General features: G+C 40.1%; 1 protein-coding gene across 1 annotated transcript in view; it reads right to left on the bottom strand.

The window, feature by feature from the left end:
* Nucleotides 1–476: 476 nt before the first annotated feature.
* The window catches only part of LOC134528500 (kelch-like protein 10), a 39,234-nt gene continuing 17,480 nt past the window's right edge, over nt 477–22,230 (bottom strand). The window contains exons 7-9 of the mRNA XM_063362212.1: nt 20,611–20,797; nt 17,344–17,469; nt 477–673 (exon numbers count right to left, since the gene is read on the bottom strand). Coding sequence (XP_063218282.1) covers nt 477–673; nt 17,344–17,469; nt 20,611–20,797 — 510 coding nt within the window. The remainder of the gene's footprint in view (nt 674–17,343; nt 17,470–20,610; nt 20,798–22,230) is intronic.

A 22,230-nucleotide genomic window follows, 5' to 3' on the forward strand; every position in this document is an offset into this window, starting at 1 on the left:
TCTGGTATGGCAAAAATGGCACATTTATTGCACAAAATTCATGAAGAGCTGTCCTGCGTTGGAGTGTGCTATGTAATAAAATGTAATGTCGCATTCTATTCTCTGTAATCCTGAAATATTGATTACTCAAGAACTTAAAAATTTTGACTTAAAATGTAAGTAAGATTAAGGGAATTACACATATCATTAAAATTTTAGATGTGTGTGTGTATATATATATATATATATATATATATATATATATACACCTATATATATATAACATGAGAAACACATTTCGAATATATATATATTAAAGGAGAAAGACAGTCAATATTAATTATTTTTAAAAATAAATTTGGGTAGTCTCTTTCTTTTGAATATCAATCAAAATAGTTGTTCAGATAAAGACTCTTCAATAATTCAAAATGTTGTTGAAACAGCCTTAAAGGTTTTAATGGCGGACTCCCTGTTTAACCTCGGTGGTCGCTCGTACCTCAGGCGGACGGCTGGTCGCAGGAGCAGCCCTGCCCCAGCTGCGACACCTTGGACAGGTACGAGAACTCCCTGCAGTTGGGCAGCCCGCTCAGCACGCACGCCGTCAGCGCGCTGCGGTTGAGGTTCATGGGCGCGCGCGGCCGCCACTGGCCGCCCCTCGAGTCGAAGCTCTCCACGTGCGGCACCGTCGTCGTGCCTGCTAGCAAGGTTTCTGCCATGCCGTTCGCTAGGCGCCCTCTCGCCGCGTCGCACGGCGCACACGCGGGTCGGCGCGCGCGCGGGTCGGGCTTGCGAGAGGCTGCGCGCGCAACCATACCGTTTCAAACACAATATTCTTTTTACAAATTCTTTTATCTGCCACTGACTGGGGATGCGCTGGAGTCGACGGTAGAACTGTGAGACTCGGCTTCACCAAGTCCAGGTCTTTGTGCTCCCCCTGAACATTTGAAAAATTTTTACTCTTGCAAACCACATTACGTATTAAAATTTCAACGATGGTTTTGCCAATTTATTAGTAAAATATTCTGGTTATTATTACTTGATAATTTATCGTCCGGTCAATTTTTCCGTGTAATTAAACGTGGCAAAAAAAAAACGTTTGGCTATTTTATTTTCTCGAAACGAAATCGTGAATTGAAATAGATATTGACCAGCTAAAAGATAATGAAAATTAAAAGAAAATGAAAATTTAATTTCCCTTTTCCCAATTGTGTGTATTATTATTATTATTTTTTGAAAAAAGAACATTATTTTTTGATAGTAAGGAAGGAGTAGTCGTCAGTTGCTTTTTGTCAGAAAAATATGGACAGGGACGAAACAAGCTTCCAGTTTCTTTCGAGACGTTGTAACTTCGTTCATGGTTAGAGTTCTGTGGTTTGCGTAGGTTATGCAACTCCTCATATTGTTGCGCAATGACAACTGTACGAGGAGCGATCCATAACTAAATGATACTGATAGCCAGCTGAGAGTGGAAATGGCCGATTCAAAAGAAACCACAAAACCCCTTTTCCCCTTCCCCTTTCAAATTGCAAGAAGGACTCCGAGGGAGCAGGTGGAAGATGAAGTTATCCGCATTGTACGACCGCACGGATTCTCTCGCAGATTTCCATTGGCACTTTTCCGACGTCCGATACGAACGATGCGGAGACGTTCAATGCAACGTAAATAATTCTCAAGCCCGATCCGTGCGATTCCCGCCGTGTGTGCGTCGACGACCAGATTGCCTTTGTTCATGTGTCCGTTTGCCGCTGGTGTCCTTTTATTCACGCGTTTGCATGCGTGGATGCTACTGACAACTTTGAGGGCGTTACTTCCAATGCAGTGATGCCAACCACTGCTGCTTCTTAAATTCCTTTTTTCTTTCCTATAGACTTCGTAGGCGAGTATTCCATACACACGGCCTCAATTTTACCTCCTAAATAAAACATTCTAAATAAAATGTACTGATTTTGCACTGACATGCTTCTCAGTAAATTTCCACACCAAACATCAAGCAGAAGTGACGGGGTTGGCAACCCTGTGAGCGCACGGTGGACCGCAGCACTGTGAATAAAAGGAAACGTTACATATCGTAAGTACCAGCTTTCTAGTCAACAAAGCTCAGCGTTTGCAACGCTCTACCACGGATAAAAGATCTCATTTGAACCAATACAGTTTGAAAACGCGCCGCGAACGCCAACACGTGAATAAAAGGATTGCAGGCAAGCTACATCTACGATGCGGGCCGAAACGTCTTGCGAGCTGCGGCTTCGTGGTTATGCCAGGTTTGTAAACTACAGATAAAACGAAGAAAGCAAACGCTAAAAGCTCAACAACGGCGTTTTAAAATACTCGTCTATAAACTACTCAATACGGAACAATGCAACGCAAGCATCGGCCAACCTTCAACTTCTTGCCTTTGTGGCTTGCGTTTCCGGCTCCCATATTTGAATTGAAGTGTCTTGAAGACTTTTAAAGTCTCATACGTAATATGTGCAAAGACCACCATTTATTTTTGTTATACACATGACGTTTTTAATTGTCATACATTCGCACAGTGAAAGGAAAAACATTTTAAAATAAATTTATCGACAGTTATAAGTGTTTTTATGATAAACTGAACTAACAAAAGGGACCCGGGGGAAGAAAATCGTTTTCTACTGTTACACAATTTGAAGATGTGAGATCTATGACGTATTGCGACTTCAGTAACACAGTACGGCCGTGATTTTGTTGCATTGATCACGTTTTACGTATTTGCATCTTTGGGTTCGTTGCATAGTTTATAAAGCTGGCCTCATTTGGAGCAGACCGTCCGAGCAAAAAAAGCTAAAAAAAATAATGAATAAACTGCACAAACCTGTTACACAACAACTATTCTAAAAACATCAACGATAGTTATAATGCTGGTGCATGTGAATACGTATTGTTCGCTAAGCAATAGGTCGTTGACATATTTTGAAAGGGTAGACCATTGGAAGAAAATGCCGCGTCCAGAAGATTTTTGGGGCGGTAGTAGCCTAAATTATTGTGCTGTTAATATTTCCTGTTTTTTTTACAACTTATTTTTAATTAGTTCATATTTATTTGGAATACATTTTTTTCTACTTATGTCTATATTTATTGTCATTTTATGAATTATAACTAAAATTTTACGTGGATCTTAAAATGTACTGAAAGCATTGAACATAAGGTATATCTTTTAAATTAACTATTCATATGTAGCCTTCACCATAAAACTCTTTATTTTTAGTTAACCACTCATTAAATAAATACAAATAAATTTCCCACTACTAACTTAAACCCGAGTATTTCAGGGTTTAAGGAAATCTCAATTTTTAATGATTTATTAATGTTTCTATGAAAGTAAAGAGATTTAAGACGTGGGCTGCATACGAACTGTAAACTCAAAACCGTATATATGTCACTTATTTTCATGCTTTCAGTACATGCTAAGGCTGACACAAAACTTTGTCTTTATTTTCATAAACAATAATTTAATAAGGCATGAAATTTTTTGGAAACATGTGCAAAAACACGAAACACTCTAGTTAAAATAAATAAGGATACTACCTTTCTTAAGCCTCCTTGGCTACGCTCTACCTATACGTATTCCCTTCCTTTCTTCCCTTAGCGGTTAACCCCTCACCCTCTTTACAACTGTGCAGGCAGCTCGCAAGACTTTGGGCCAGCACTTTACAATGACCGTCGATACTGTGGGTACTGTGGGTACATACAGGACATGTAGAGAGAGCATAAACGTACGAACATTTATTAGAGAATGTCATAGTCTTTTAAGGATAGTATTCACATTGTTAATTGTTAATTAGTTACAATTTTTTTAATTTATTATTTAAGCTAAGGGAAAAATATAAGATAATTGTGAAACCTTTTCCGTATATGATTTTTTTATAGTCTGTAATAATAGGTGTTTATTTAATTCAGTGTTAAATTTGTGAAACATAAAATTATGTTAACTTCTTTATGTGATAAAATTTTTAGACTTGCTTGTAATTTTAATTATCAATTTCGTATCTCGTATCTCAAACGTGTTTTCACAGTCTGGTCTTGGTAGTTATTTTTATCCAGGTTAGCTTAATAATGTAGGAGAAAGTTGGACAAAATGGGGAGATGCAAAGTAAATTGAATGTTGTGAGTAATTTAAAACTGTGAAGTGAATTTTCTCTGCCCCTAAATAAACTTTAAATGTTCTGCTAATTAATAACTCATATAAAGAATTTTTTACTGCTTTAATTTTTCCAAAGAAATAATTTTTTAAATAAGTGTATTTTTCCCCATTTTGTCCAACCGGTATGATAATATAGGGTAGTAGATACAATGAATCCTGTAGTTAAGTTAATCATAATATAAAATATAAATTTTACGACGAAGGATGGAAAATTCCTTTTTATATTATATATTTGTTGAAATAGATTTTTAATGTATTATTATCATTGGCTATTCTTTAAAAAAGTTTCAATGTCAATAGCAAAAAAATATATATTTTACAATTTTCACTAAAAGTTGATGAACCAAAATTTGCACTTTACAGCCTGCTATATTGGGCGACAGCGCATGGAAAATGATATTTGGAGCGAGCGCGCGCACACACACACTTATTAAAAAGCTTACAAATAAATTCAAATCTTTAATATAATTTAAATTATTGAAATAAAGTGCTAAGTGATTGATACAAACAAACCAAATTAAAAGTATTTCGCTTTTCACAAAAGTTTCTAATGGCAATAGTCACGAATGTAAACATCATCCAGTTTATCAACCCAACTACAAAATTCATAGGCCCAGTTTTTGCACTGAACACACTGATTCCAACCTTCTTGGGCCACAGAGCTGGAAAAAAAGTTCATTGCAATACAAGCATGAAGTATCACTCTCTTCATCAGAGCTTGAACTAGAGTCCTGTGTTTTCGACTTTGATGATTCACCAAATAATTTGTACGACACTGCTTTCAATTTCTTCGAAACATTGCGATGTTTCCCTTCATTACAAGTCCTCTTCTTGTTTGCCTCGAGTTTCTTTTCTTTGGTCACGAGATCTGTAGCTAGTTCATCCTTATAAGGAGTGGAAGTCAACACTGCAGTTCTCCCACATCTGCGACTATTGTTAATGTTTCTATCAGCTTGAGGGATTTTCACCAGATCGTTTGTAGAAGCGATACTGTAGTTCAAACACTTTTTTTTCTATTGATGATCCTGGTTCGGTAATAGAAGCTTGAATAATCTCTCTAGCTGGTTTTTCCCCTTGTTGGCGAGGGACTACTTTTTATTGAACTGCAGAAGGTGTTTCAGCAGGGCTAGGTCTTTCTGTTGTGCATGATGGTTCTAAAAGGTAGTCGGGAAATACATTTGGGTCCAGTGGATGAATTACAGTTACCAGAAATCCATTCACAGCAGTCTGCATCAACCCAGCTCTCATGAAGGCTTTTTCATAAAGCTCAGCAACTTGCTTCTCAGAGACAGAACGACCAGGATGCTGCAGTAGCCACGTGTCAACTTCTTGTGCATAAAACTGGCTAAGGGGTACCATTAAAACCACATCCAGTGGCTGCATGCGATGTGTGCAATGAGGAGGAAAGCATATGATAACCACATAATGTTGACGTGCTTATAAAACTAAATCTAAACTTTTTGTGTGTTTTGCATGTCCGTCAAGCAGGAGGAGAACTGGCTTTTTAGCTTTAGGATTAGTGAAAGCCACGAACCTCTTAAACCAAGCAACGAAAATATATTTTTGCATCCAACCACTCTCATGAAATTCAGCTGTAGTTCCAGGTGGTTAATGGTCAATCAAATCATTGTAAGCGAAATATCACCCAATGACTGAAAAACCCATCACAAATTCTCCGGAACTGTAAGACCTACAGACTTGAAATTTGGCACGTACAATAATTTTTTTACTTAGACATCCGATAAGAAATAATTTTATAAATATAAGGTCTTAAGGAGAGATTCAGGAACGTTAAATTTCAAAATTCACGTACTTCAACAATAATTTCTACCAAATTTTGTGGGGGCGTTAAAATTAATTAATTTTTTTAATTGTATGTCCTACAGACTTAAAACTCGGCAGGGATGTTCCATGTATTACATAATCTTCAAACGAACAAAATAATAAAATGGATATACACATAGGCTAAATATAATTGTGAAAATAAATCCATAAAACATAATAAAAGTGGGTGAATAATTTGATGAAATAAAAACATAGTCGGTAAGACTCAGCCATCCAAACAGTGAGTGTTTCATTTCTGTACGTCCACTACACGGTCATAAAGTAAGGTCTGGCAACTTCCTATCCTCCTTGACTAGACCCATGCGCTTAGTAAAGCGCCCGGCGGCTAGCGAACTAACCGCGCTAATAACAGTTTAGATTTTAACTTCGTTATAGACAGTGCTGCATAGAAATTAAAACGCCCTATCGTTTGGCGCAATCGTCAATAAAACAAACAAACAGATATATACATCGATCGACACCGTGATGGAATTAGAGACTTTATATATTCTAAAATAAAATAAAAAATAGGTTACGTTTAACGACTTAAGTAAATATAATTATTATACAGTTTTGTTACGAATTAAATCTTTATTACACGTGCCAGTTTAATGTGTATATTTCTTAAGTAAAAATGTTTGTAAATCAGATACTTTTCTTACAATGATAAAACTTCAAATCCTGAAATTATGCGAGCGAAACCACGGGTTATTTACTATATTTTATATTTCACATCTTCATTCACCCTTCCCATTTATTATTTCGTTCTTCTCACACTGATTAGAAGCCAGTAAATAATTCATCTCTTTTTTATATTTGTCCGCAGATATTTCCGACTTAGACAATATTTCACTCCAGGCGTCTTATTTAAAAATTTTAAATGTATTAATTTATTATTATTTTATGATTTTAGAGTTTATATACGATTTTTTTATTAATATACATTTCTATCAGTATCCATCAATCAGTAAATCGGCTTCTAAACACACCATAATAGTGATAGGTCATGTCATCTCAGAATTTCAATTATTTTTATACAGCCTGCAATAAGGTCTCTAAACTAATATATTTATTTCATATGACATAGGGCATAAATATTGTTACTTGTTGAAGTCAACTCTTTTCAACTGGTGTGATTATTATGGTAGTTGTAGTTGCCCGCGTGAAATAACATATTACATCGCTGCGCTTACAGACTATAAAATGCTATAAAATACGATGTTGCAACAAGGTAAAGAAGTTCTAACAGATATGATTTATGCCTTACGTGTAAAAATGGTGAAAAATAGGTCAAATATAATTAAAGCAAAAGGATGAAATAATCATGAAGGCAAGGCCTGATCTCGCTTAAATACTTTACGGTGAAACAAAAACAACTTCTAAAAAAGTAAAATAAACGATGGAAAAGGAGCATAGCGAGCAGAAAGAAAACCCAAGTAACTGCACGCTACGCCGTGCCCCAGAGAAATGAGATAGTCTGCGTCCGTCAGGAAAACCAACAGCAGGCGGTTCGCCACGAGGGTTCGTAAGCTGATCGGCTGCCAGATCACGAGAACTAGCGGCACGCTAGCTGTCCGATATTGCAGACATCGGCCCAACACGAAAACTAGCGGCACACAAGCTGTCTGGGGTTGCAGACATCGGCCTGTCACGAAAACTAGCGGCACACAAGCTGTCCGGAGTTGCAGACATCGGCCCGTCACAAAAACAAGCGGCAAACAAGCTGTCCGGGGTTGCAGACATCGGCCCGATCACGAAAACAAGCGGCACACAAGCTGTCTGGGGTTGCAGACATCGGCCCGATCACGAGAACTAGCGGCACACAAGCTGTCCGGAGTTGCAGACATCGGCCCGATCACGAGAACTAGCGGCATGCAAGCTATCCGGGGTTGCAGAGATCGGCCCGATCACGAGAACTAGCGGCATGCAAGCTATCCGGGGTTGCAGAGATCGGCCCGATCACGAGATTAGCGGCACACAAGCTGTCCGGAGTTGCAGACATCGGCCCGATCACGAGATTAGCGGCATGCAAGCTGTCCGGAGTTGCAGACATCGGCCCGTCACGAAAACTAGCGGCACACAAGCTATCCGGGGTTGCAGACATCGGCCCGATCACGAGAACTAGCGGCATGCAAGCTATCCGGGGTTGCAGAGATCGGCCCGATCACGAGATTAGCGGCACACAAGCTGTCCGGAGTTGCAGACATCGGCCCGATCACGAGATTAGCGGCATGCAAGCTGTCCGGAGTTGCAGACATCGGCCCGTCACGAAAACTAGCGGCACACAAGCTATCCGGGGTTGCAGACATCGGCCCGATCACGAGAACTAGCGGCATGCAAGCTATCCGGGGTTGCAGACATCGGCCCGATCACGAGAACTAGCGGCATGCAAGCTATCCGGGGTTGCAGACATCGGCCCGATCACGAGAACTAGCGGCATGCAAGCTATCCGGGGTTGCAGAGATCGGCCCGATCACGAGAACTAGCGGCATGCAAGCTATCCGGGGTTGCAGAGATCGGCCCGATCACGAGAACTAGCGGCATGCAAGCTATCCGGGGTTGCAGACATCGGCCCGATCACGAGAACTAGCGGCATGCAAGCTATCCGGGGTTGCAGACAACGGCCCGATCACGAGAACTAGCGGCATGCAAGCTATCCGAGGTTGCAGACATCGGCCCGATCACGAGATTAGCGGCACACAAGCTGTCCGGAGTTGCAGACATCGGCCCGATCACGAGATTAGCGGCACACAAGCTGTCCGGAGTTGCAGACATCGGCCCGTCACGAAAACTAGCGGCACACAAGCTATCCGGGGTTGCAGACATCGGCCCGATCACGAGAACTAGCGGCATGCAAGCTATCCGGGGTTGCAGACATCGGCCCGATCACGAGAACTAGCGGCACACAAGCTGTCCGGAGTTTGCAGACATCGGCCCGTCACGAAAACTAGCGGCACACAAGCTATCCGGGGTTGCAGACATCGGCCCGATCACGAGAACTAGCGGCATGCAAGCTATCCGGGGTTGCAGACAACGGCCCGATCACGAGAACTAGCGGCATGCAAGCTATCCGAGGTTGCAGACATCGGCCCGATCACGAGATTAGCGGCACACAAGCTGTCCGGAGTTGCAGACATCGGCCCGATCACGAGATTAGCGGCACACAAGCTGTCCGGAGTTGCAGACATCGGCCCGTCACGAAAACTAGCGGCACACAAGCTATCCGGGGTTGCAGACATCGGCCCGATCACGCGATTAGCGGTACACAAGCTGTCCGGAGTTGCAGACATCGGCCCGTCACGAAAACTAGCGGCACACAAGCTATCCGGGGTTGCAGACATCGGCCCGATCACGAGAACTAGCGGCATGCAAGCTATCCGCGGTTGCAGACATCGGCCCGATCACGAGAACTAGCGGCACACAAGCTGTCCGGAGTTGCAGACATCGGCCCGTCACGAAAACTAGCGGCATGCAAGCTATCCGGGGTTGCAGACATCGGCCCGATCACGAGAACTAGCGGCACACAAGCTGTCCGGAGTTGCAGACATCGGCCCGATCACGAGAACTAGCGGCATGCAAGCTATCCGGGGTTGCAGACATCGGCCTGATCACGAGAACTAGCGGCACACAAGCTATCCGGGGTTGCAGACATCGGCCCGATCACGAGAACTAGCGGCATGCAAGCTATCCGGGGTTGCAGACATCGGCCCGATCACGAGAACTAGCGGCATGCAAGCTATCCGGGGTTGCAGACATCGGCCCGATCACGATAACTAGCGGCACACAAGCTATCCGGGGTTGCAGACATCGGCCCGATCACGAGAACTAGCGGCATGCAAGCTATCGGGGGTTGCAGACATCGGCCCGATCACGAGAACTAGCGGCACACAAGCTATCCGGGGTTGCAGACATTGGCCCGATCACGAGAACTAGCGGTTCGCGAACGGTACGCGAATGTATGTCCATCTCTACACACTTCGCGGACGCCATTGGAAGTTCTTTTGAGTAACAATTATAACCGCCCTGTCACACTGTCAACTTTTGTCTCCAATATATTTGTCAATATTGTTGGAGGGGTATCATTGGACGGAAAACTGTTTTCGACATTACTCTGTCAAAGAAATTTGCACAGATATCTTGAAATATGTTTGATAATCATGTCACACTATCAAAGTTTATTTTTGGTCTTAGCTGTCACAAACATTTACCTGTTATCTCAATTTTATAAATTAATGATGCATTACCATGTTGTTCGGAATTGTTGAAGTTATTATATGAATAAATAAATATATATGTGTGTATTTTTTTTAAACATTCATGATTTCAATTCACAATAAAATTGTTAGGTACTCAATAAAATAAATTATACGTGATTTTTTTTATAGTAACAGAAAAATTATTTAATTTTTGCTCATAAGGTGTTTTTGCATACCTCATTCATATAAACATTATTTTAGTTATTTAACTTTAATAACTACTCTAATCGCCCATGTGTTTTTCCCTTTTTTAAAAAAAAAAGAATTGTTGTGATCGAAATGGATATCATCTCTGTTTTCGCTAGGCACGATTTTGATTGGCCGATTGCATCCAACATCCAACATATTTTAGAACCCGTTCTATATGAAAATTTTTTGATGGAATCGTCAAGTCATCCAACATGTCAAAAAAACATGGCTGCGCCTGCGACGTTTTATGTGACGTAATAACTTTCTAACTTTATTTGACACATCATATTGGGAGTTTTTGGAAGCGCAAATTTCACAGTATGACAGGGCCTTAAGGCCGGGCGCTAGTTGAGGCGCAGTTCGGCGAGGTGAGGTGACTCATCAAAGGTTTATGTGGAACTCGTAAATGATTGCAACAGTGAATGTTCGCACGCAGGTGAAGTGACCTAGTTTCAGCGCTTGCGTGATCTGCGTAGTTCCGAACTCAAGTCACAGTTTTCACCAGTCTTCTTTACAGGAGTTCCATCATAAGACCGAGAAGAAAGTGATACTTTAGTCAATTTCAGAACTCAGTATTCTGCAAACTGAAAAGAGATAATATAATATATTGTGAAACTGTACTTTTTATTACTTAATTTTTTTCCTTACCTATAATTTTGCATTACAATTTAGGTTTTTCCACTATTTAACATTTTTTTTTTAAATTGTAGGGAATTAATAAATATCTTACATTAAAAATACATCTAGTTTTTCTTTAGTTCCCATATGCCTTGAAGTATTGCACGCCTGTTCATGGGTTACACGATAATAGTTCTTAAAAATTTTCAATAGTAAATTCGTCCTTAAGGATGTATTCTCCGTGGTTCTTACTTTCCTTTAAATAGTTGCACTTCGGAAGCTTTTTGAGGCATAATGTTGTAATTATTTATCTTCGGGGTGTATTTGTGTTAGTGAGGCGGGATGATAAGCGCGATGTTCGCTGGTGCCTCTAGCGCGGCATCGCCTCTAAGCGCAAGGCTCTAAACAGGCGCGCCGTCGTCTCGTTGTGAACAGGACAACTATGAAATTTGGAACGGCGATCGTAACATTTCACGGCGGAGAAGTGAAGATAAAGCCATTTTAACACATCTCAAAACCCAATTTAAAAACTTAATCCAGAAACAAAACTACTTTCCGAACCTTAGCAAATTCCTAACAGTTTTTCGTAAACAGATCCCACTCGGATATCTTGAGTAGTTTTCAAATCGCGCTGTTCTTCCTGACGCTCTGCGCACCGTGTGTGTGTCAGGTAGGCGGGGGCCCTGACTGCGGATGTGCTTGTGTGCCGCGGCGATGGGCAGTCACGCCCCGCAGTTCACTAGCCCATGCACCCATCCTGAGCGTGGCCACGCGGGATCCCCGACGAGAAGCCTTAACAGTTCACAAGGATGAGAGCCACGCCCGAACACTTCCTTAGTTGACTTGATGTAAGTTTTTGGACATACGCCATTGCTAAGAACTTTTTCTGTTGAAGAAAAACTAATAAATAAATAAATAAATAAATAAAAACCAAAAAAGACAAAAAAACACACAAAATTAAGCAAACAATTGCTGTTGTCAACAAGGATATGAACACCACAACATATTCCGAAACAGGAATATGTTCAACAAACAAAGAAAAACAAAGAAAATTGTACTAAGAGAACGAAAAAAAAAAACCACAAATGATCTGTTTTGGTAAAACTATTGTGTTTGTTTGTCTTTTCGTTTTGTCGTGTTTTTGTCTCGTTTCAACTGTTGAGCTGAATTATTTTGGGTTGAATATTTTTGTGTTGTCATCATTTGTGTTTTTTTTTTCGTTCTCTTAGTACAGTTTTCTTTGTTTTTCTTTGTTTGTTGACCAAATTCCTGTTTCGGAATATTTTGTGGTGTTCATATCCTTGTTGACAACAGCAATTGTTTGCTTAATTTTGTATGTTTTTTGTCTTTTTTGTTTTATTTATTTATTTATTTTATTTATTAGTTTTTCTTCAACAGAAAAAGTTCTTAGCAATGGCGTATGTCCAAAAACTTACATCAAGTCATGCACTCCCATTGCACAAATCTTTTAAAGATAACACTTCCTAAGTTCTCCGAAGTTGGCCGATCGTTCATGGAAAAAAACAACACCATTTTGCAAGTTTATATATATATATATATACATATATATATATAATGGAAATTGAGTATTTTAAATAACTTGAGGCGTGCGTTAAGTTCTGTTTAATTTATTAATTCGTCACCCTACGTAAATTTATTTTTACTTATTTGGAACGGTACTATTGTTGTGCCTGAGTCTACCGATAAATTCCGCCACCCAGCTGTCAGCGTACCGAAACTATCGGCATTGGTGCGTGTTTCGTTTCCCCGCCACTGCACGGCGCCACCGGCGCGTAGAGCCTGAACTTTTGCTGCGGCGCTCGCCACGCGCGGGACTTGCACGCGAGACAGTTTGGGCTGTGGACTTTCACTGCTGAGGCCGAGCTGTTACCATCATGAGCGGAGGTTGCGCTCAAGACTTGGAGGACTGCAGAGTCGCTGCGTCATCATGCGCTTACAGCCTGGTATCGGGTTGTGTTTGGCGAGTGTTGGAACTAACTTAAAATTATTGCACGCATCGGCTGTGGTAGTTCGTGCTGTGTTTGTTCACCAGCCCGCTTCAGATAGCTGTGTTTGAGCCTGTCGTTATAAGCTGCTGCAACTACAGTGCAAGTAATTATGTATTTGGTGCCTCACTTCGTGGAATGAGCCGTTTTGACTTTTACTGGGACTACTTTTGAACTCGTTTTCATTTGACAGCCATTTTAAGAGCTTGGGAAGCCATCAAAAACTTTTTGGCTTTTATAAAATATTTTCTTAGCTATAGTATGATTGGACACGTATCTCTTTGCACATCAGCAGGTTTTTTTTTTTTTTTGCCTTTTACTGTGACTGGGACACTTTAAAGTTTTGAAAGCTATAGCAGTCAATATAGTTTGCCTTAAAGTCGATGTTTGCTAATCCCTAGCCTCAGCGAACATTTTAAGAACTTGAATTTGACTTTGGGACTGACAAAGAAGTTGGTGTCGCGCAATAGTTGTGTTCTGCGACGGAGCTATACACGAGTGTGGTGGCGTTCGCTCGTGTTACAAATGGACACATCGGCGTGCTTAATAAATGTAATGCAGGCTATTGAACCCAGACGACCCACGTAACTGCTGTGCAGAACAACGAACAGGTAGCGTGAACCATTATGTGTTCATCGCGCACTTATAAGACTGGAAAGTTGCCGATTTGGTGTTCTACATAGCCGCGGTTCACTGTTTTCATTGCACATTAACTGAGAAAATAATTTAGAATAAAGGTTCATTGTCGTTTCCGCCTCTTCTACATGTCGTTCGTATGTACCCACAGATTTAGACGTGTTTTTTTAATACACAATTTAGGATTAAATATCATCTAAACGTTTTGAAAACAACTGCACAATACTAAACTTAAAAATATAGAATGTCTTCTACTTGTTATTGCTGACATATATGAACAAAAAGTTTCATATATTTAAACCTTCTTAGCTAAAAAACCACTTAGAAATGTTAGAATTGTTTACAATTGTTTCAATACACTATATACAATGATTTATTCATTTAGACAACAAAGAAATTTTTAGAATACATGGTACCGAAAATTTTTATTTTATATTCACAATAATATAACTGAAAATTTTGTAACACACTTAAGTGGAACATACAAAATGTATACTTATAAATCATGTGTATGATATGTTTGGAGGCTATAAAAAGATTCATTGTTGAGATATATTTATAATATTTTATACATTCCACAGGAATGTATCGCAGAATTTACTCTGTTATACAGTACATAAAAGAATGTCCCAGTTATAAATGTTTAAAGTATCAATTGTAAGCAATGAAAAGTGTTGGTTCAAGGTCATAATTAAGGAGTAACTCAAACCTTTTTAGATAAGCGGCTACGCGAGTACTGCTTTGTTGTTTTCTCGCTTGCAGCGCCATCTACGCAAAATGACAACTCTTGAGCGTAAATTGTTTTGTAATCTGAAATTTGCTAAGAGTTAATATGTAATTTCAGCTGAACGTGCGTTTCGTTTAAAGTTTAATTGTGATCCCCCATGTGGTAAAAAATATCCGCCTATGGTATAGGCAATTCGAGACGACAGAGCTCTTTTTTTTTTTTTTTCGCTGGCCTTTACTGTCGCCTGACATAACAACGTGCGTTTTTTTCTTTAGTGCTGTATAAAAGATCGTGTCTACTTTCCACCACTACCTAATGATTTTTTAGAGTTGAGACACAGAACTGAAGAGGCTTTTGCTTCCATTACTCCGGACTTGTTAACCAAAGTGTGGGCATAATCGGACTTTAGGTTGGATGTACACCGTATAACTGAAAGTGCATATATTGAACATTCGTAAGAAAAAACATATTAATTTACCTTAACTTTGATGTATGATTTGTTCTAAATAATACAAATTAAAATGTTACAAATATCCTTTTGAAACTGGGACATTCTATTATCGACATTCTTTCATGTAATTAAGAATGTATTTGTAAGATTACAATGGGATCAAAGTCTCGTTAATAGCGTAGCAATTAGAGACACTAACAGCAACGACACAGACCAAAATCATTGGTAGAGGTATCAGCAATATTGCTTACATCGAGGAGAATTTAGAGAATCTGTCGAATGTTATCCTTGTAAATCAAGCAGAAAAAATATTTTCTATACTTTGACTAAAGATTCCTTTGGAAACCAGTTGCTAAGAAATAGTTTGTAATACTATTGTAACTTTGTACAACACATGGCTGTCATTATTTCTGCATATATGAAATACGTTGTTCGGGATACTACTGTGTATTTTTAAACCATGCAAAATATAATTGAATATTCAATAAACTGACATTATTTTGTTTTATAATGCTTAAAAATGTGTGCAGTTGCTACTGGAATGATATCCAGAAAACGGTTTACAAACAACTTTAACTATTTGAGGTACTGGGAAACACAAAAGCATAAATTCCCAGGTAATAATACGAACCCTGCATCACCGCGAACACTATTTTGTAGTGATGCAGTTGTTTCTATGTAAATGTACAAATTTACAACTATTTTTAAGTTTGGACGAATATTTCTGTTTCATTTACAAAAGACGTTTACAGTGCATGGAAAAACCAATTCAGGGAAGCCTAGACAGGGGTGCGAACCCAGCGTACTACCACCGCGCCAACCCACCCTCATCACTGACGATAACGGCTTGGACTCATTCACTGTGTTCGATTTCATTCTTTTTAGTTCCAGAAGACATATGTCAGCAAGTGACATGTATTATATAAGTATTGTGCAGTTTCCAGGCGTGAAAACATGGAAAAAATAGTTTAGGTAGCTAAACATTATTATATATAAATTTTTTACACTTGAATATTTGCTTCAAAACTTACCGAAAACAAGTATCATGTATGCAATTATCAATCTTTACAAAACCTTTACATACTCATAATAATTACATTTCTAGAAAAATAATTACGTTATGTGTTCAGGACAATAATTATAAAAGTATGTTTTTAAGTTTGACGGTTTATTTACTGTAAACGATTTTTTCAACACTTTTCTTTCGCCAAGATCTTTAAAGTGTTGCCAAGGATAAATAATAAACCCATATTTATGTGTAAAATTACAAAATTCTTTTGTACTAGTTTGCAGTGGTTCCATTCGCAGCGGGGTCAAGCCAATAATATTCATTTTCGCAATGAAGAAACATGGTGGACATTGCCGTAAAAACGACGGGATTTCTCTTGGTTTTTCCGTACACCCTCCTCCTTCCTCTCCGAAAGGAATTCCGTCAATGCCAAATTCGTATCTCATTAAGTGTTACGCTATCTGAAGACTTTGATGTCGATGAGACCCTAAGGGCGGTATTCCAAGACGTTCGTGTAAAGTAGCGAATAAGAACTGCCTTGTTGGAATTCAACCGTCTCCATGGGCCGTATGCGAGAACGTGTCCCACGAATCCCACTAAGAAAAGCAATCGGCAACCGTTTTAATAAACGGTGCCCCGCGTGAGGCTAGAACTAACTGGTTTCCAAGCATTCTAATGGACTTTTGGCAACCATAGATACAATTGTTATGGCAAAAATCCTATAGATAGAAGCAATATTGCACTATTTAAATGGTGTTATTCATATTTTCTCAAGTACTATTTAAGTTGCGAATATTCTTGTTATGAAAATTTAAGTGTACAAAATGTATTCCAGGGTAGTTTTGCCAAAATAAAGTTACATTTGACTGACCAATACGCCTGTTACGTCCCCGATATTCACGAAATTGAATATGATACGAGTTATTGGCGCCAGACGCGGGTCCGCCATCGAAAAAGTTATGCTTTTCACAAGAATTGGGGTAAATGGAACGGAATCGGATAGTAAAACGAAATCCGTTACCTAAAAGAAAGGGACTGACCGTGTCCGATCGTGCACTAGGAACATGGTTAGGTTAGGGGTGTAGCACATTCAACACCTAAACCATTATTTTAGTGTCTTGGAATAGCGGCCAGAGCCCTACTTCATTAATTCGTTCGTTCAACCACTAGTACATAAATAGAGACCTGTAAAATTCGCGGATTCATTTCGCGATAGGATAGAGTTCAAATACTTTTGACATTATTTTGCTTCAGTGATTGGGCCACAGTTTATCTGAAGGAGTCTGGGCCTATGAAAAATCTTTAACAGGAGAATTAGCGAATCACGTTCATTCCAGTCAACAGGTGTTACGAGTCGGTAACCAATCAGCAGATGTAATTTGCACGAGTGCGTAGAGGATCGAGGAGTCTATCCTTTAGGGATTTGAAATCGCGAATTTGACAGGTCTCCGTACATAAACGACAGCTCGGAGCTCGTTTTTACCGTTGAACCCGCCGACGACGAAGATGGCGTCCTCGAGCACCGCGCAGGCGAAGTTGCTGCGCGGCGTGATCATGGGCGTGATCTCGTGCCAGGCGGGGAACTGCAGCGACGGCGTCAGGCACTCCACTGCAAGCGGCAACAAACACGCGCGCGTCCTGTGGTCAGCGAGTTGACCGTCGAACCGTCAGTGACGCGCCAACGTCTAGCCTCGCTCGCGTGTTCTCGCCTTGCAAATAGAACTCGTGATGCCAAGTTTACCGTGGCGTTATTTAATGTAATGCCGTGCGTGATAAATATCACAACACTGTGTTTTCAACTAAGTTTCTTGACGCGAATCACAAGTTGTTTCCGCAACCGCCGCTAGAATTCGTTGCCGGAGCAGCTATTTTAACTAGAGAATCATGCGATTTGCACAGCGAAAGGTTAAAAATATATAGGCCTATAATTAAACGGCACCGATAAAAGCGAAAGAGACTTGAAAAAATACTGAACACCGGCTTTTGACCTTAATTTCGACAAGAAAATTTACTAAAATACTGCCTATCTAGATAAAATTCACTATTAAAATACTATAAAGTTTTCCTTTGTCTCTATACATTTGATTCGCTCCACAAATGGCAGTACCGTGGTTTCACATTTCCGTTCCAAGCTACTTCCGTTCTATTCACGAAATTACTCCTACCAAATGCCGTTTACCGAGAGCTAAGATGTTTATACATCAAACAAAGGTAAGTTACTACAGGTCCGTAGCCAGGAATTTGAGATGGAAAGGATACAGTATAACCCACACATATATTTTTATGAGTTAGTTTTATTTATAATTGATTTGAAAAAATAATTGATTGTCACACTAAAATCTCGGGTAATCCTGATCCATACTCTTTCCGCAAAATTCTACGCCTACGATATTTTCAGTTTTGCTCTATGACGTCATCGGCATGACTTACCGGCTGGAAAGAACTACAAACAGACTTTTCTACTGGATTGGATAATTTATTTCCACACCTTGTTCTTTCAAGGAACATAAAAAGTATCTAGGATAATGTTTCAGTTGGGATCTTCAGAAATAGTTCTGCATCGCGGAACAACCGACTTGAAAAAATGTGTTTGTGTTTACAACGTATCTGTTTTGATTAGCTATGATGAGAATGAACAGTTTTGTCTCTGCTGGTTACTAGAAAAATTGTACTACTGAGCTCAATTGATTGTCTTGAAATATGGGTGCCCTGTGTTAAAAATTATTCTTATAACAATGGCAGTTAAAGGAAGGACCAGTTTTTTTTTTTTAAATCTTAAGGTGGCCGCCCAGCTGGTCTTTCGAACGTCGTGCAGAAATCCTGATGTTAACGAACCTTTTTACAAACCGTTTGTGATTAGTTGAAGGTTCTGATCAGCTATTGGTAATCAGATATCTTTAATAAATACTAAACGGTTTGTATATGAGGCGTAAATGAACACATGATGTTGTCTTTTCTACGCACACGTTTGTGAATATTAACCTGAGGGGGCTATTTTATGTTTATCGTTACATTCATTGAGTCATATAGACATCGAGTTCACTCGATCGCGCTTCTAACGACGAAAAACATAGAGAGCAATAAAATTGTATTATAAATAGGTAATCGTTAAGACGCTACGAAGGCTCGCGGAATTGGTTTTCTTTTTGTTTTCCTCCTCTACTTTGAGTTCAAGAGTGGGCATAACAACACAACAGCAAATTAACATAGGCTATGAAAAACCACTATCTTTTTAAAAGTAATGTAAATAAAATAAATTCAGAGGAATAAAATTGTCTGATATAAATCATGAAGATATTTTTATAATCATAATTTTATTAGTTTCTAAAACAAAGATATATAGAATCATTATAAACTAGGTTGGAACAAAAACTTCAGTATTGAAAGGTTTTTAAATTTGGCGACAATGCGAAAGTGTGTATTAGTAAATAATTATTATTTTAACTTATAATAGGTGAACGAGGAAACTGTGACCTGGTAAATGGCTTCAAAAGTAATAAAGAACCTACGCAATTATTTATGTGGCGTGGTTGGTAACTAATTAAAACAAATTGAGATACCATATATTTCATAAAAAAACGATTTTTATTTTGCATTAAATTATATATTTTTTATCATATCAACTATGGTCTTAAAAAGTATAATACTTATTTATTTTATGGTTGGTCACCTGTAATTACGCATATTAAAGTTTCAGGTAGGAGCACTTTCCTGTGGCGATTATTTAACAATGTTTGAAACTCTTTATTGTATATATTGAAGGATATTTCCCAACACAGAAGCGTTAATTATTGGCCCCAAAAAACCACTCATTGACATTAAAGAAATTTACAACGACTGCTTTCTTGTCGCAGACACTCTCGCCAGGGTAACCCTTAGCGTCTTTAGGGCTTTAATCCCGCGGTTCTTTAGGGCTCGTATGTCTGGCAAGCCGGGACTTTAGGGTTCGTGTGTCCAGTCAGGCGATGTTTTAGGGCTCGTGTGTCTGGCTAGACGGGGCTTTAGGGCTCGTGTGTCCGGCCAGGCGATGTTTTAGGGCTTGTATGTCTGGCCAGCCGGGCCTTTAGGGTTCGTGTGTCCAGTCAGGCGATGTTTTAGGGCTCGTGTGTCTGGCCAGCCGGGCCTTTAGGGTTCGTGTGTCCAGTCAGGCGATGTTTTAGGGCTCGTGTGTCTGGCCAGCCGGGCCTTTAGGGTTCGTGTGTCCAGTCAGGCGATGTTTTAGGGCTCGTGTGTCTGGCCAGCCGGGCCTTTAGGGTTCGTGTGTCCAGTCAGGCGATGTTTTAGGGCTCGTGTGTCTGGTTAGACGGGGCTTTAGGGCTCGTGTGTCCGGCCAGGCGATGTTTTAGGGCTCGTATGTCTGGCCAGCCAGGTTCTTTAGGACTCGTGCGTCCGGCCAGGCCCTTGCCGTCTCCCCTTACGGCCATTAAAACTAGGATATATCATCTTACGCTACGTATCTATTCCCCCCTCCTTGCCGTCTTTACATTCGACCACTAGTGCATGCTTTGTAGTGGTGTCGTCTTTGACATACTCTCCTCCTCTATCGGTTCCGCCACCACGTACCTAATTATCTCCCTCCTCGCCTGGTTCTCCCGTTGTTAACCTTCATATTTCACTCATGCAATCGTAATTTTCGTAAAGCTCGAAAATTGTAGTAGTTTCACTTCAAAATTTGGTCAAGCACTAACTCCAAAAGCGTATAATTTTTAAAAATGTATTTTGTAAAGTGATTGTGGAGTCGCGCGCTCACCGGAGTTGAGGCGGGTGACGCCGTCGAAGCCGCCCATGGCGTACAGGCGGTCCTCGTACGCGATGACGCTGATGCCCGAGCGGGGTTGGCTCAGCGCCGCGATGAGCGTCCACTGCATGCTCACCGGGTCGAACATCTCCGCCGACGACAGCACCTCGGTGCCGTTGAAGCCGCCCGCGATGTAGATCTGCGTCAGCGCACGACCCGCGGGTTCGTTCACCTCGCAGGGGGAGACTGCTCGGCGCTCCAAGGGCGGTGTTTCTAAACCCCCCTGCTGGGATACGGCCGTAACCTCACTCGCAGGGCCGTATTCCAGCACGTTTCCAATAAAGGAACAGATCGGTAAACCGTTTTAATACACGGTGCCCTGCGCGAGGCTAGGAACTGGTCCCAACGCATTATAGCGGACGTTTCAATACAATTGTTTTTTTGCAGAAATACTAGAGATAGCAGCACAATAGCACAAAAAATATATATAACCACCTTTCTAAATTTTTCTCAAGTAGTTTTTTTTTTAAGTTGATATTACTTCTTGTTATGACCGTTAAAGTGTACAAAATGTTTTTTTTTTTTCAGGATAGGTTCGCTACCACAAAGTTTCATTTGCCACACCAACACGCTTGGTTCATCCCACGATGATGACAAAAGTGACTATATAAGAGAATATGGCGCAAAATGCGGATCCACCGTCAGAAAAAAATCAACGAAAAAGCGAGCTTGGCACATGCGCGGAATTTGGGCAACAGATCGGCAATGAATAGGGAACTAAAATTCTTTCCCAAATGATAAGGGACTGGCCGTGGCCTATCGTGCACCAGGAGCAATGTTAGTGTACAGGTGCAATGTATTCAACACCTAAACTTTTATTTTCGTGTCCTGGAACACCGGCCCTATAGTTCGCTTTGTGGGATGTCAATATGAAATTTCGAACTCGTAAATTTTTTCTTATCATTTGAAACGACCGTGGGGCGAGATGACTGCACTGTCTTCTGCTTTCTAACCAAAAAAAATACGTTTATGTTATTTCTAACGAAACCGTGATACATCTCCTAAATTTGTTTATGTAATCTCAAAATTCAAAGGAAATCCACCAAATTAGTATGGTAAATCCAAACTTCCATTATTTGTCGGCCAATTAAAATTATTTTCCCCCACATAATATACTTCAGTCACAACAATTTAAAAATTAAATTTGTTGAATCTAGTAAATCTGAATACAACCAAATGAATCCACATTGAAAGAGATTAAACTGTCCTGTGCAATGTGTTTATTAATGAATATGTGTTTAAGTAAAGACTGTAGGTAAGCTACCATTTTAATTTACCTTCTTATAAAAAAATTAGTTTTTGTGTCTTCCTCTTCTATGCGTTCGCGCATCGTTCATTTGACTGAGTTGAAATTCTGCACACTTGAACTTCGAAACACGAGAAAGGTCACTGTCCAGAGGAGAATGCGAGAAAAGAACCCCTTGAAGCAAAATTTAATTATTTTCGCCATTGCATTGTTAATGATTTCTTCGTCTCCGTGGCAACGGGCCATATCCATGGTGACGGCTTTTCCAACGGCAATGGCGTACCCACACGAATGGTCATGTATTGTTGTGCGAGCGTGTCCTGTCT

The sequence above is a fragment of the Bacillus rossius genome, chromosome 1 (assembly GCF_032445375.1).
Source record: "Bacillus rossius redtenbacheri isolate Brsri chromosome 1, Brsri_v3, whole genome shotgun sequence".
Taxonomy (NCBI): domain Eukaryota; kingdom Metazoa; phylum Arthropoda; class Insecta; order Phasmatodea; family Bacillidae; genus Bacillus; species Bacillus rossius.